This window comes from Rhagoletis pomonella, unplaced genomic scaffold (genome assembly GCF_013731165.1).
Source record: "Rhagoletis pomonella isolate Grant_MI unplaced genomic scaffold, Rhpom_1.0 Rhpom_scaffold_02100, whole genome shotgun sequence".
In the NCBI taxonomy this organism is placed as follows: domain Eukaryota; kingdom Metazoa; phylum Arthropoda; class Insecta; order Diptera; family Tephritidae; genus Rhagoletis; species Rhagoletis pomonella.
In genome coordinates this window covers 17,592-33,860 of record NW_023460654.1, presented here as the reverse complement: position 1 = coordinate 33,860, position 16,269 = coordinate 17,592, and the positions used below count along the sequence as shown (strand labels likewise).

At 34.8% G+C, this 16,269-nt stretch overlaps 1 protein-coding gene across 1 annotated transcript; it reads right to left on the bottom strand.

Moving 5' to 3' along the window:
- Nucleotides 1-16,009, bottom strand: LOC118753093 (nucleolin-like; the record flags this gene model as incomplete). Its single annotated transcript, XM_036487951.1, is given in 2 exon segments — nt 1-165; nt 15,771-16,009. A coding segment is annotated over 1 exon segment (116 nt), but the record flags the coding sequence as incomplete, so codon positions are not given.
- Between the last annotated feature and the right edge of the window lie 260 nt (nt 16,010-16,269).

Here is a 16,269-nt window from a genome sequence, read left to right as displayed (position 1 = left end):
AGTTTAGATGCCTCCAATTCTGATATAACATCCATGTCATCATTGGGCTTGCCATTGCTGGTGCCAGCTGTTAAGGCATTTAAGTCGGTTGGCGTACTCTGTTTAACTTCCATCATTTTTAAGCTCGTGGGAAGATGTATTCAATGTGAGTTCTGCATTAAAGTACTGAAAAAAAGAGAGTAAAGTCAATTAGTAAAAAGTGTGCGAAGCTGCAACTTTAATTTAGAAAATATGAATTTATGTAGAGACTTAAGGGTAGCGAAGGACTTTATTAATTAGTTTTGATGATCACAAAAAATATCTACTTGGTCCTGCCACAAATTCTGTTATTCAACTTGATTGCCTTTTTCTGAAATTCAGGCACTTTAGCAGTTTGGTCAATGATAAATTGTTTTCGAATTCTTAAATGTGGAATTCCCGAAGGCTTATCTTCTGCAGAAATAAAATCTGAAACATGTTGGATGATCTCTCGGAACCCTTGGCTTAGTATCTGTTACATCTTTTCAATCAAGAAGAAGTATAACCGAGTAGAAAACAGATACTAAATAGAGCCAGCATTTTGCGATTTATAGCATTCTCGAGTGTTCTTAACCACGCTAAAATAGCGAACCTTTTCTGACTTCTCCGAAAGATTTAAAAAACTTAGTAAACAACAAAACGCTATGCTATTAGACGACCCCTAGCGTACAAACAGAAAAAAAGAAAGATGTACTTAAATCACCAGGTGACTTATTTTCTATATATGTACATATGTATGTAAGTACGACAAGGGTGGTTTTCTGATTGCTCCTGTGTCTCGCTTTATAACCGTAGGCATGCATCTTCCGTAGGGTACCTTTTTCTTTTCGCGCTAAGATTGAAAATGCTGGCAGGGAAAGCATACGTAATACATACACACATGCATACATATGGTGTGCATAGATATACCCAAGTTGGACCAGCAGCCTGCTCCCACAACAGTCGGGTGTGCGAAAACTAAACGAACCAGATTTACTTCCCGCCATTGACTGTCACTTCAGCAATATTCTACAAAACCGTTTTAGGGAATTTTTTTTATGGCGTTACAACAAAACCATCTAGTTGGACCAACTCGTTTTACGAGTAAATGAGTTTGTGCATAGTGACAAAGCAAAATAACTTTGCTATTGTGAATGAGTACTGGAAATTCTTTGGAGAATTTTAGCGAAGTGGTTAATTTTGATTAAAGTAATAATTTAGGGTCATAATATACTAATTTTAAACCACCAATTTACATTTCACAGCATCAAATGGACTAATGGTTGACTGTAGTTAAAAACAGCTGTTTTTTACTAGTTAACTGCAAAAATGGGAATAAATGCCCCTTTTTCCAGAAATGCATCAAGCCGAAGCATGAATCTCTTTTATTTTTAAACTATGATGGAAATGTCCGTGGAAATGTTTTTCGAAAAGCACTATTTTCGCTGTCTCTTATAAATTCCATCTTATACTTAGGTAATTTTATGACAGCTGCGAAATGTAAGAATTTTTAGTCAAGTTATAAGTGATTTTGCAACTCTGTAAGGAACAATTTTAGTAGTTAATGGATTTTATTGAACAAAAGATACAAAACTACAAACACAAAAAATTAAAACTGACTTGATAAAGTTCGAAATAGAGGGAAATCATTGAGTAAAACGACACGAGGTACTTAAGGAATACATTGATAATAGAACACAAAAGCGAAATAAGAAAACAAAACAGCATAAAACTAAAGTACGTAAGTCGCAAAAGATGTTTTCAGAAAAAAAACGAGGTACGTTAAACGTCAACAAGCAGCACAGGAAGAAGTGCTAAACAGATGAATAGAAGGGAAATGCAAAATCGACAAAGAGCACAAGCAGAGCAGCTGAAGAGAGAGAGAAAGAGAACATTGAGACAAGAGATTATTGTTAAAAAAAAAAATATTAAAAATTATAAATTAACCAAAAAATTTTCAAAAATAAATTTTCAACTTACAGTTACTTCTAGGGGGCGGCAAAACCGCAGCTGGTAATGATGTGATTAACGATAAGCAAACATACACACACATACACGTGCAAGCGGCAATAACAAACGCACTCCTCCCAGGCGCAACTCGCATAGACGGCAAAAATGACACAAAACACAACCGGCCGATTTCACGCGATGCAAAGAACTGAATATGTAGTGAGCGCAAAATTCGGTACGAACTACGCTGTCTGTGCTTGAACATGGATAGCTAGCTCGTATGCGTTCTCGTATGCCGATGCGCTACTAGGTAAAGTTTTTTTTTTTTTTTGTTTTTCACGGATCGAAAAAGTGAATGGGTCGGGAAGTGGACTACGAGCACGGATGTGTGCTGAGCTGAGTACTGGCTGCTATAGAAGGATTTCCACTGAGTATTGAAGACTTTTGATCGATTAGATATAGGGTAAGGTAAGAAGGCAAAACTTGGATTGGAGAATATCAGGTACACAAAGTTAAATAAATCGGGTTTTTTATGTAAAAGCAATGCTATTGTAAAAAGGTAATACTTTATATAAATGTAGGAAGCGTTTATTGCAAGTATAGCATGTGGAACGTAAGTGGATGCTATGTATTATACACAGCAGGCGTGTAGTTTGACGACTTTTTTGTAAGTACATATGTGTGTATGTGCGCAAGTTAGTATGTATCTATGTATGTAAATATGTACATATAAGTTATACTATATCTTTTAGGTGTAGGAGGTGTATTTATTTAAAATTAGTTACAAAAAAATTTTAAATTTAAAATTGTATAGCAACACTAAAACAAACAGCGCTATTAAAATGAAACGAGGTACCGACGACCGCCTCACAAAAATTTATACCCAATAATTAGCGGTATTAGGATCCACAATACAAAACCAATCGAAATTTAAATATTTAAACTCAGTAAAGAATTAATGGCTGAAAATTTAAAGAAATTGCATAACTTCTTTGTATTTATTCACCTACCTAAATGCAAAAGCTTTTTTGCACAAAAGCGCCGCCAAATATTCAGCTTTTTTTAAGTTGTGCAAAGCTTTTTGCTTTGCTCACAGATGACAATTAATAAACAATTTAAAACTTAATAAAAGAAATACATAGTTTACTAAAAGGTCAATGGGAGGACAATAAATAAAAAAATAATAATAACAAACGAAGTGAAATGCGTATTAAAATTTGTATATAACCTAAAAAGAATAGGCAATGTTTCAAGCATTTTGGAGGAAAGGCAATGAGGCCTCAGCTGATTTATCGCTCATTGACAGCTCAAATCGAATCTAAAAACTGAAGAATCAGCAAAACTCAAAACAAAAACAAAACACTCAAAATCACCCAGCCCTGCAAGCTACATACATATCTTTGTATGTATGTATGTATGGTACGTTAACCGCGCCAGCTAGTGGCGCCTCCTGAAACACCAACAATAGGCAAATTTCGCAAAGCTGCCGCACGCAGGCAGAGGCGGCGTTGCACAAGTGCATGGGTACGCAACATATGATGCATCCATATGTAGTACATACAAACATACAGACACCATCCACACGCGTTGCAGTGTGGATGCTAAAGTAATGTGAAAATAAAGATGACTTTAAAGACTAGATATCTGGATTCTACGCTGAGCTGGCGACACCTAAGAATACATACGATTATTTAGGGTCAATGTATCGATAAGCAATTAAAGGAACTTGGATTAGAAGAAGCGATATATCCGAAAAGTTTGCTGAGAAAAACTGATACGATTTTGTAGTAAACGACTAATCAAACTAGGTATTACGAATTACGAAGACGATATACATATGTATTAGAAATTTAAAAGCTATGCCACTAACTATGGAAAAGTTTATGGTTGGAACAGCGTAACAAAATTTAATCAGAGAAATCATAGGCACTTACAAAAACACAAACACACAGACATTGCGTTACAGCTATCGACAATATGGAAACGAATGAAAGCGAACGATGCACGCTTTGAGTTGTAAAAGCGAGAGGTATGTAGCTATACTGCTGGCAGCTATGCGAGTCTAAATGAGGACAAACTTTGGGTTAGATACACTTTTTTACAAAGAAATACTTTAGACAAAAACTTCAAAAAAACTATATTTTGAAAAACAGGATAAAGCATAACTGTAAGTATTCCGAAGCACAAAAAAGAGAAGTAATCATTTTAGTGTTGGAAAAGAATAAAAATAAGTATGTATGTAAGCACGCCTATCAAAACTTTTCAGACTCGATAAATGTTTAGAAACATTTTCTCATGTTAATGTAAAGATTTAGGTAAATATTAATTTAAAAAAAAAAAGTTTAAAAGCTTTAGAAAAATATGGCATATAAAAATTTCGCAGACCAAAGCCACAAAGTAGTAAAACATGCAAGCCAACTAAACGAACGCCCAGAGAGAGCAAACCAAAATAAGACAACTAAAACCGAAGTTGTTCGTTTGAATAAAAAAAAAAGCTACGTACATACATATAAGTACTCGTATAAGTAAAAACTAGGTGGTTCGTCGATGTGGCTGGCTAGTGGATGGATCCAAGTTAGAAGGGGGAATATTGCATAGACGAGCTGAGCTGGTTGGAAGCGAGTGTGTATTCGGCGGTTTTTTGTAAAATCGATAGAAATGATTTAGTAGAAGCTAATAAAAGTTTTTGTTAATTTAAATTTAAATAAAATTTATACAACACGACATAGTTTTACATAGAAGCAATAAACAAATTAGACAAAATAATGTGTTTAATTAAAATTTTTTTAAATCAACAGGCAATTTTGTGGGTGTTAATTTCGATGTAGAATCTTAACTCATATCGTCGTTTAAAGTACAAAACCGCGTATCAACAAAATGCAAAACCGCGTATGTGAGGTTGCATATGAGTACACTCATATTTCAAAATGGTTCTCCTTTTTATAAAGCAATCGCATTTCTTGCTAGTATATTTCAGGTCGAATGGATAAGGATTGAGCCAAGAGCTTGTGAGAGCAAATCCAATTTTATGGCAAAAAATGTTAGTTACGCGGTTTTGCAGAACGGCGATACGCGCTTTTGTACTTTAAACGACGACATGTATTTTGAAATAAGTAAGAGGAATTAAAAATGCATCGTTTTCAAAGGTATTAAGGTACGTTTTACATTTCTTCCCTTTCATATTCAACGAAAGGCAAATTCACCAAGTCCAAAAGAGGCACAGAAAACGCTACAAACAAAGTCAAATTAATATGAAATCTTTTGACTAATATCGACTCCTTCTGTTACATATTGAGTTTTCCTTTGATTTAAACACGCAAAACATTGTACATATAATCTGGTACAGAAGCAACACTTCTTTTGCTCTTCCTGAAAATAAAAAGTATTTTAGAGTTACAGGTGTATGCTAATACAAACTAAGTACATTGAGCGGCAGAAAAACAATCATTTAAATTTATAAATATTTGATTTTATTTTAATTTGTTTTGTTTTAATTTTATTTTCATTTACTTTGTTTTAATTTTATTTTCATTTATTTTGTTTTAATTTATTTTATTTTAATTTATTTTATTTTAATTTACTTTATTTTAATTTATTTTTTTTAAATTTATTTTGTTTTAATTTAATTGTTTTTTATTTTGTTTTAGTTTAATTTATTTTATTTTAATTTATTTCTGTTTAATGCGATTTTATTATTTTGTTTTATTTCTTTACCTTATTTTATTTTTTCTATTTTTTTTTAACTATATTTTATTTTATTTTATTTTTATAATTTACTTTATTTAAATTAACTTTATTTATTTATTATTTTAATTCTATCTTGTTTTAATTTATTTTATTCAATTTATTTTAATTTATTGTGTTGTATTTATTTAAGTTTTGAATTGCTTAAATTTAAACTTGCAGCAAAAATATCAAACGAGAACCCGAAAGAATCCCCACATGTATGTACATACTTACAGTGGCGGTCAATAAAATAGTACTCATGTTTGAATTTAGACCAGAGTAGCCTTACAACATAATTGGCAAAAGTATAAATGTTATCTAAACCACATAGCTAGGAAGATATGGCCTTTAACCAGAACTAACCTCGTTCAGGTTTCGATGATGTATGAAGTCGGTTACAAATTATTGTAACACAATTTTGTTAAAAAATTTTACCTTTTAAAAATGCTGCAGTCTCACCAGATAATAGGAAAATAAGACCTGAGAAATGGGAGGAACGTACTAAGGGAGCTAAACTGGCGTGGTTCAGCAGTACTGCGCCAGGCAAAGAGTCTACTGGGAGGGTACAACAATCAGAGATTTCAACACCTAATTAACCTCCCAAAGGTAATAACATGTATCCTTACAGGACACTGCCGACTAAGGGTTAGTTTTTTAGTTAATTGGCTGACATTAGGTTGGCTAATCTTAGTTCAAACCAGCTGGCTCGAGCGTTTAACCGTGCAATAAAAAACTGGCCCTAAGAGAGCATGTGTAAAAGCTGGGAATATGGTCGAATGATCTATGTCGGGTGTGCGACTCGATCAGAGAGCATAAAATATTCCACAAAATATTTAAAATTCTGCTGAAAGCCTCCTGTTCCGATTTAATCAGCTTCTTAAGGTCTTTTTCCGTTGGTTTGTTTTTATTATGAGAGTATAAAATATTCCACAAAACATTTAAAACCCTTCTGCCTGTTCGGGAACGCCCCCGATCCAGATTACAAAATTAAAACTATTCGAAATCCAGTATGTTTTCGGGTTCCTTTGGTTGCTGTGAAAACTGAGCACCAACAGATTCTTTTCGCTCTTCGAACGCTGGTACTATTCAATGACGTCCTTCACAGATGTAAGGCGTTTTCTTTTCTACAAAATAGTTTGCCTTTTTGTTGCATTCTTCTTAATATTTGAGTGAAAGGTGAATAATCGTCTGGAAAACAAACGCAGAAGTACTCCACCTAACCGTAAACGTTTTTTAGCTGATCGCCTGCCTGTTTCAACCCTTATGAGATACTCGTATGTATGTAATATGTCTCTCAGGACAATTTCCGCTAAGATAAACCGGTCAATGGTCTTGAATGAAATTAATGACTTTGAGAAGTTCGTTTCAATCAGTTTGCCATTTTCGCGTTATTTGTTAAGATTGATCCTAGCTAGCTTTTGTGAGACTTCACGTAAAAATATATTGGCAATAGTCTTAATTTTTTGAAGCTACAAAGCAAGAGAAGAGTGTATTCAAGGAAATACCACCGTCGTTTTATATATTCAAAGATGTTTTGCCTGTTGCGAAAATTCCAGTGTAGATGCTCGTTTATGAACGATTAACCAGAAGCAACTGCTGAACAGTTTTTCATGTTCGATGATTTTTTATATCGATCCCATTTTTTTCGTTTATTCTTTAAGAAGGTACAAGTTCAGAATCTTTATGAATATGACGGAAACTTTCCTAGATAAACTCAATATCGTGTGATTCATCTCTTTGATATGCATAAATTTTCGTTGTCATTATAATCGGACTAAGACACCAGACAAAGAAAGGGAAATCGGGCAATGAACACACCTCCAAACGATGGTCGGCATACGGGAAACGCGGACGTCTCTGAAGCTCTTTCTTTGTCTTAGGTGATTGTTGAACCACGACTGCGGCATTCTGGTGGCGAGAGGACATGGAATTTGTCGCATTATCTCGGTTAATATAGTGTTGTCCGTAAATAGTGTCCACTGAAGTTTATTTAATGTGTAATGAATGAATCCCATCCGTTAATTCGTAGAAATGCCTTCAGACAGCTCGAGGCCAAACTCGTGCCGGTTCGAGTGCTCCCGAAGGAAGCAACAATCAAAGGGAAATTGTTTTCTAATCATATTGAGTACGAGTAGCTGCTATTCGCGGAACATCAGAAGATATCCCGTAGCAGTTCGGAGTGAAGGATTTTGGAGGATATTAGTGTCACATAATTAAGAACCGGCCGGTTAGTTTTTTGTATGTTATCGTAAACGTTTTGTCTTTGGCGATCGTTGCGAATGCCTTTGATTGTACTGCGAAGGAAATCAATTTATCGGAGACAATCCGCTGGATTTTCGAGTCATTAGGCATCGAAATTGATGAACCATGGAACCGCGAAGAAAACGTAAGCATTGTTTTTTTGTTAATTATTATTTTTTGCTTGCAGAAATTCTTCTAAATCATCTCTCCTTCGATGATCATTTAGCCATCAAAAAGAAAATTTTGAAAAAAATTTGGTTACGTTTTTACGATTTAGTCGGTTTGCAAAGGTATCGACATTATGTGCTTACAAGCAAGCTCTTCATCATCGTCGTTTATTCATCTTCCCCATCTGACTCCTCCAATCATAGGAAGCGAACGGTCTCGATAGGTTGAGTCCACAGCGCTTCCAGTGACAAATGGGTGGGATATGTAGGGCATGGAAAAGGTGCGCGGTGTTGTAAGGACCGGTTCCGCATGCTGTCCAGATCTCCGGATCTAATCTGGTTCTGTATGAGTGTAGGCACCAGCAAGATCTGAGTTGCGCCAGTGTGGTTCTAGTTTCGAGCGGGAGTTGAAATTCGCTCATATCGATGGGAGGAAGCCGGCCATCGGGGACTATGTTTTCGTGGTGACCTCGTGTTGTGGAGAAACCTGCTTCGCGATGAAGGTTGTTGATGCACTCAAGGTATACCTCGCGGCTGAGCGGTGATTAAAATTGTTTGTCTGCTTCTAGGTGACTAAGGTATTCTTCTTACGTGTCCTGGTGGTGCATCTCTCTGCGTCAGACTGTAATATGGGTGAGTTGTTATGTGGCAGCCTAGCAGGAACTGTTTCTGACTAATGAACTGATCGACCCGGATACTCCGGCAAAGGGCCATCATCACTCCAGTATACATCCCACGAATCGAAGATCAACTCTTCTTTCTCGGTTTTGGCATTTTCAGGTGAATAGAAGCTTCTCTCTCGAACGGACAATCGTCCGGCCAATATGACCAGTAGTTTTTCAGAGTTGGTTCTCAACTGGCACATTTTGATCTATTTTATTGTCCGAAATTTTTTTTTTCACAGTATTGAAATCCATCGTTTTGGAAGCATTGAATCCAGCCTTTCCTTATTGATTTTTTTTTCTTGTAATAGCATAAAAATTTCCCAAAGATTGTAGGGAATTTTAGTGTAATGTTAGTCCTTGGCCAGATATAGTCACAACTGTATTACTCCGGTGGCTGCAATAAGTTAAAATTTGGCTGCTCTTTCTGCGAGTTTTTCACTTTCGTATATTTTACAGAAAGTTTGTATTTTACGCGATGAGGTATACAACATTCTTCCCGCTACTGTAACTGCATATGTACATTTGTATTTGTGCATGTATGCATCTGCAGAATGCAGAGTATTAATCTGCAGATTCAGAGAAGCAAATTACTACTGGTTTCACCCGCAACTTAAGCGAAAAATTATATTTTCCCTTCAGTCGGTTTTCATATTAAATTCAAAAACAAAATAAAATCATTTTTCACCTAAACTGCTTTCGTGAAACTGGGTGTATGCATTAATTTGAAAAAGTAGTGTTTTTTCAATGTTTCAGGTTTTAAGAACTTGGCGGCTTACTATTTAGTAAAAAAAAATATATGCCCGAATATACATACCTATATATCGTCACCTGAAATGCAAAAGGACGTAACAAACATCGTCGCTAAAATACAAAAAGTCGTAATTAAAAAAAAATTAAAATTCAGTTTTTGATTGATATGATAGATTTCATCGAATTACAACTGCCACATAAATTTATGAAAAAAATCAAAAAAAAATTAGTCAGGACTTTTTCCATTTCAGTTACGTCTTTTTGCATTTCAGGTGACGATATAGCTCATTTACTTCAATAGTGTCGGTAACTCAACAAAAAACAAACTCGAGAAAAACGGCTTTAAAGTTTGGAATTTACATACATACGTCCCCTTAATTTACAATGGCCGTAACCAACACTTTTTTGAAACTGCGTTTTTCGCAGATTTTGGTAGTATGTATTAAAATACTCCTTCAATAAAAATGATTAAATGTTAGTACCAAAAACGACGGAGTTACATGCGACTTTTTAAAACCTCCCTACCTGTATTTGATACTCCTTTTATAATATTTTTTGCTTCTCCTGTAAAATAAAAAACTTGTTGGTTATGGTCTTTGTGAATTAAGGTAGCGTATGTAGGTATGTCCATATACTAAAATAGTAAAAATGAATACATATTTTGTTGTAGTGAGCTACTGGTAATGGATACATCTATGAAATTTTTACACAGCATGGAAGAAGAGGTAGCAGTGATTTCTTTGTTCTTAGCTCAATATTTGTACTTTTTGGTATTTTCGGATTATATAAATGGAAAATCATCTCAGGAACCCAAATTTTCGCAGACGCATTTAAAAATATTAGCAATTGAACAACAAATCTCGAAGGAAAACTGGATTTAGTCTTACGTAACCAAACAAATCTCCAGTGCTGGTGGACGGACTGGTATAATGAGAACTATGAAAAAAGCTTACAATCATACATACACACATATCCCTATATACCGACATACACAAAAGTATGTAGGTACACATCATAAAATGTATCTCTTGCGAAGCTAACAAAAATTTTTGCTCTCTATATGGACGCATACAGTACAACGGACGTCAAACCAAGTCGTATTAAATGCTATCGTGTGCATATGTACACATAAAATTGAGTCTGTATTGGCGTTCCAAATGGGCTAGTATTGGGATCCACATAATTTCAGAAAATTAAAGCCCAACTAAAGTATGTACTATCGAATTCAAAAATCATCTAATTTCAAAATATGTACGTAAATATCTTAAAAATATAAATAAGCGAACAATAAATATTTTTCATACAATCTACAACCACGTAGTGTACATTCCGTACCAAGTCTACGGGCAAAACCTAAAACCAGTTCGACGGAGCAAGCAAGTAAAGAGCAGCAAACACCACAATTTTTGGTGGACTTGGGGGAACAGCGCGGACGAAACGGCGCACTGCTAACGAACAAACTAAGTACAGCAACAAGCTAATGAATGAATGAGCCGTCGCCGCCGCCGCCACTGGAGCGCTGTTAAGCAATTTTGTTTATGTTTGTTTCAAGCATGCGGCCGATATCTTCTAGTGGAGCAGTTTAGTATTTCCATGCCACTGTTATTTTTTTTTTTTTTTTTTTTTTAGTAAAACATTTAAAATAAAACAATTAAAATATCAGTGTGTATCGGCCATGAATAAGAGACACTTTGAAATACATATTGGATCTACCAAGAAGACTTTTTTTTGACCGATAACTGACTGACAAACGCCCAGCAGGCAGGCACATTTTCTTTGGGTTTGTGTGTGCGTGTATGCGGGCATATGAGCGGGCGCTAGTGCTCATGAGAGCGTAGAAAGAGCGTGGCGCCGAATTGTGTGCTCAAGCATGCAAAGAGGGCAAAAAAATGCATAAGCGGTAGTATACATATCTAGAAGATATGGCGAAAATAAATTTATATTAAAGTTTTTTTTTATAAATTGGGGAAAAAAGAAGAAAGTTTTTTAAAAATATGAGCAGAAAAATCAAAATTCAAAAGCAGTTTTCGAAAAGTTAAGGACAACAAATTCGATATTTTATGTTCAAAGAAACATTTTTTTTTTTAATATTTGCAAATAAAGGTAATCGGGGAGATTATAGGTTTGCGAAAAATGTTGCCACTTTGATTTGTTAACAGATATCTATGTATACCTACATATGTATGTATGTATAAATGTGTGTATATTCAACGTGGCAGAGTTGCCAAGATGTGTATGTATACTGAAATAGTTGTATGTATACTCAAAAACAACAACAAAAAATACTCTATAACTAAAACCCTAACAGCAAAGAAAGCCTGCTTCCTTAAACATATATTTTCTTTCTTACATAAATTTAACAATTTTCTGGTTTTTTGTTGTTTATTTTAGTTTTGCACATCTTTTGCATAATTGTATCTTTAGCGGACCCGCGAAGAAATTGCATACGCGTATATGTACAGTCTACAAAGCTACAAACAATAAAAGTAGCAGCCGTGTAAGAGAGCGCGGGAGAGCAACAATCCAAGGCCAGAGCGTAATTAAGAGAAGATGAGCAGGTACGTGACATCATTATACTTAGTCATACATATATTTTTATAAGAATCGAAATATATAACTTTTATCAAATTACTTAAACGACTATAGAATTATGTCCCAACAAAAGCTTCAAAGTTCAACTTCGAAATTATTTCAAGTGTAGAAAGTTGAATGCCAGGTGTTTGTTATTGCACCGCATAGACGCTAGCTTTAGCTGGTGTGTTTAGCTAAGAAAAATGCGCAAACTTTGTGTAGATAGGTACAAGAAGCATGCGGGGACAAAAAGAGGGTTGAGCCACAACAAAGTGCCTATCCAATGGAAATAGGTCTATATGTCCATATTTTAAAATCTAGGCTAGAAATGGTTAAGATTTCAAGCCCAGCGTGCATTAAATGTTAACAATAAAGGAAAGCAGGTATGTACGCCAATCAAAAAGGCAATAAAGTAGCACAGAATTCGGTTGTTATAATAAAAATAAGCGAAGTTCGCTGGACTTGCTGTGCGTAAGTCAATTTTTGGGTTAAGGCAGTGAAGAAATTGTATTGAAATTAAATATTTTTCGAGTACAAATTTCAAAATTTTTAGGAAGATAGGAAAATTAGGGATGGGCAAAAAATTAAGCTTATTTTTTTTTTAATGACATAACTTTTTTTTTGTGAACTTTCGTCAGCGTAAATTTCCAATCAAGAAAAATCAACAGCCAACCAAACGGTGAATTATACGGACATTTCGTCTTTAGAAATTAATCGAGATATAAACCCAATCAAAAGTAGACAAAGTCCACAAAGCAGCAGTCATCACGAGGGAAACTTGATTGCATTGAATATACGAGTAACACACAACCACAGCCACATAGAATCCGGCAAGCGCTGGTACATACTCGTATAGAAGCAGAAAGAGGAGCACCAGCTCAAAACACGAGCTAAACAAGTAATACCTACAGATGAGTGCGAATGCAATAGAACGATCATCTTTGGTTACACATTCATTTGAAGAATAAATATATTTCCGAAGGCATTTTAAAGAAACGATATTTTCGAAATATCAACTCTTTAATAAAAATGTTAGATGTAAAAACTCGTAAGAATTACCAGAAAAGCATAGCAAAGGAAAAAGAACGAAGCTGCAGCCATAAAATTGCTATACAACAGTCGCTTTGGTTCAACGGCGGCGGCAACGGCGACTTGTTCCCCCATTTGGCGAAAAAGTGGAAAAGACGAATGCCAACACAGCAAGCATACATACGAATAATAAAATGTATGAATGACGGAAAAGTAAAAATATTAAAAAAAAAATGTCGAATGACTGAAAATTATATTAAAAACTGAGGGATTTCTGGTTCAATGTTTAGCTATTTTACAATGCTTTTTTCAGTTGGCCCCCTAAGAGAATAATGCATAATGCAACTTATTTACCTACTCAAACAAACAAAAAAGATAATAAAGGTGTTACCAAACTACGCTAAAGGGGGAAATTTTTAGTTATTAATAAAAATAAAAAAGTCTCAAATAAAATGCGCTCAATATTGGCACAGCATTCATCATTCATCGCGTCTCAAACCTCTACCCCGCCGCGACACACCTTTGCGCTCTATGCACACATGCTGTGTGCACTGTGCATAAAAGTAACAAACCAACGGTATAGGAGGTCGTGTCTACAGTCAGAATGCGTAATTTCGAAATACATTATTTTTAGTCAGCAGGTTCCAAAATCCAAAAGTTCAAGTATTTAGGCAATAGGCCAAGCCCTAACCATAATTTCCCTGTTTTCTCCAGTAGTATACATACACAAAATGAATTTTATAACGAACAACGAACGTATGCCCGTTCCGATACCCCTGCTTCATTTCTGGTGATAATATACCAAGTTGAGGCATATGTACATAGGTACATACATATATGTATAAGCGAAGCGTACGATGGCATTGCACGAACAACGACGGCGGCCATATTGGTTTGGGTCGAAAATTTATTGAAATGCTTGTAACGTTAGCAATTCGCTATCAAGCATGCAATGAATTTTGAGTTTTGTTTAATTTGATGTTAATAGCCCAATTTAGGTTATATGTACACAAGTTCTAGTATATAGAAAATGCGAGATATTTTCCCCGTAGGTGCATGCACGAAACTTTTATGTGACTCTCTCGAGACATTTAATTCAGTATATATTCGTAACAGTATTTCTTGCGGTTCTTTACAAATCGGTTCAGATTTTGAAATCGAAATTTCATTATCCCTACGTCATCGGTTTGGTTTCTCTTTTTTTATTGGCTACGTCGCTCTTCAGTAGCCGCATGTAATGGGTTTGTTCGTTTGTGTGTATGTACACATGCATATATATTTTTTCGCCGATGTTTAAGCGTGTGCTGTGTAGAGCTTGTTCACATTTTTCTCTCTGCTTCTTTTTTTCTCTGTGTCTATATTATCGATTGTAGAAATTTTGAGGTTAGGTTTTTCAGAAAAATTACGCATTTCAACAAATTTCTCAATCGCAATGAAATAGGTGCTTTTGTTTTTAAATATATGGACTTGATTTGTTTCGAATGTCAAGATATCAATATATTTGGTTTCAATAATTTCCCATAAAACACTTTACGCAAATGGCCCCCGAGGATGTAATAACTGGGTGTGCATTATATAGACATTCAACAATGAAATCGTTTGTAACATGATAAGGCAGTCAAATCGGCAAAGTAGTTTATTTGCAAATTTTACCAGGCAAAATATATCATCTCGGCACAGCCACCATGGTCAGCAGGGTTGCCATGTGTTCCAAGTACTCAATTATGCCATCTCAACAAAAGTTTTAATTCATACGATATTTACATAAAGCGATTACGTTGAATCAAATTTTGCCTGCCGCCCAACTTTATTGAAGCGATTAGTTGAAAGGCCGTTTAGATAAGGCGTTTGCTGTTTTCGACTAGAATGTTGCCCATAAAATCACCTAATAACCGAGCAACCTAATAACAAGGCAACCTAATAACAAAGCCACCTAATAACATTTTCGTTAAAAAATTTCTAATATAAATGTAGTGCGTATCTAGCGGGATTCAACGGCATGCATAACACAATTTCCAATTTTCGAGCTGCATGAAGTTTCAAAATCACATTTCCGTTACAAAATAAATACGAATGCAAGAAAGCGAGTTTCGGACAATAGAGAAAAAGAAATTTGACGGCGTGTGCAATCGGTTGGATTGTGATTAATTTTGGCAAAATTATTAATTCACTCGCAATTTACTACCTTAAATTACTACAATGATTATACAATTATTATAACACAAATGTATTGCTTCAAAAGTTAGGTATATCTTTAATTAATATAATTTTCTAAGTAACAATCGCTCAGCTTTAACTTCGAAATTTAAATTATATTCGCAAATATATCTACTTAGCTCATATATATATATATATATATATATATATATATATCTAATAATACTCACCATCATACAAACTTGGTATTAAAACATGCATTGGTGCATAGGATCTATTTGCTTATGCAAAAATATGCACAGATTGACAATCCCGCAGTTGGAACAATATATTGCCAGCTAATGGCAACTCTTTTGTATATGTAAAATAATAACGCAAAAATTGGCAAGACGTTTTAAACGCGGGAAGTTATAAACTTTCATACATTTTCACGGCAGTCAAGACGGAAAATAGTATAAAACAGAGATACCGCAGTAATTAGAATAACTACAACTTATTCAAATGGTGCAAAACTTACTTTTCAGATCAAAGATGTGTATCCAGCGTTCCAAATATGCATTACAATCACGGTAGTTCGCTCTAGAATACAAATCAACGTCAAATCACAGCAAGATGCGTTAAGTTACAGTTATATTTAATTGCAAAAGGTTTATTGTTTTTCAGTCACCAAAAATATATTTTTTTTACTCAATCAAATTTTTTCAACTGACAGACTACAATCCGCTTCGAACTACCACGACCATTGACAAGACAACAATAATTTTCGCTTTGTTTAATAGACACACCGCTAGTGACATCTGTCAAGTGAGTGAAACATGAATGACGAGCCGGACAGGGTTGTATTTACCAAGGTTTGCATACCATGGATTTTGATACTATTTCGATATAACTTTAGCTTTATTTTTTAGCAGATAATTATCAGGAAGAGGAATGGGGAAAATTGAGAGAATTATGCTCACAGATAGTGAAATAAATAAATAGTAAGAAACGCAAAAATCCCAGGAACTAGCAAGTAA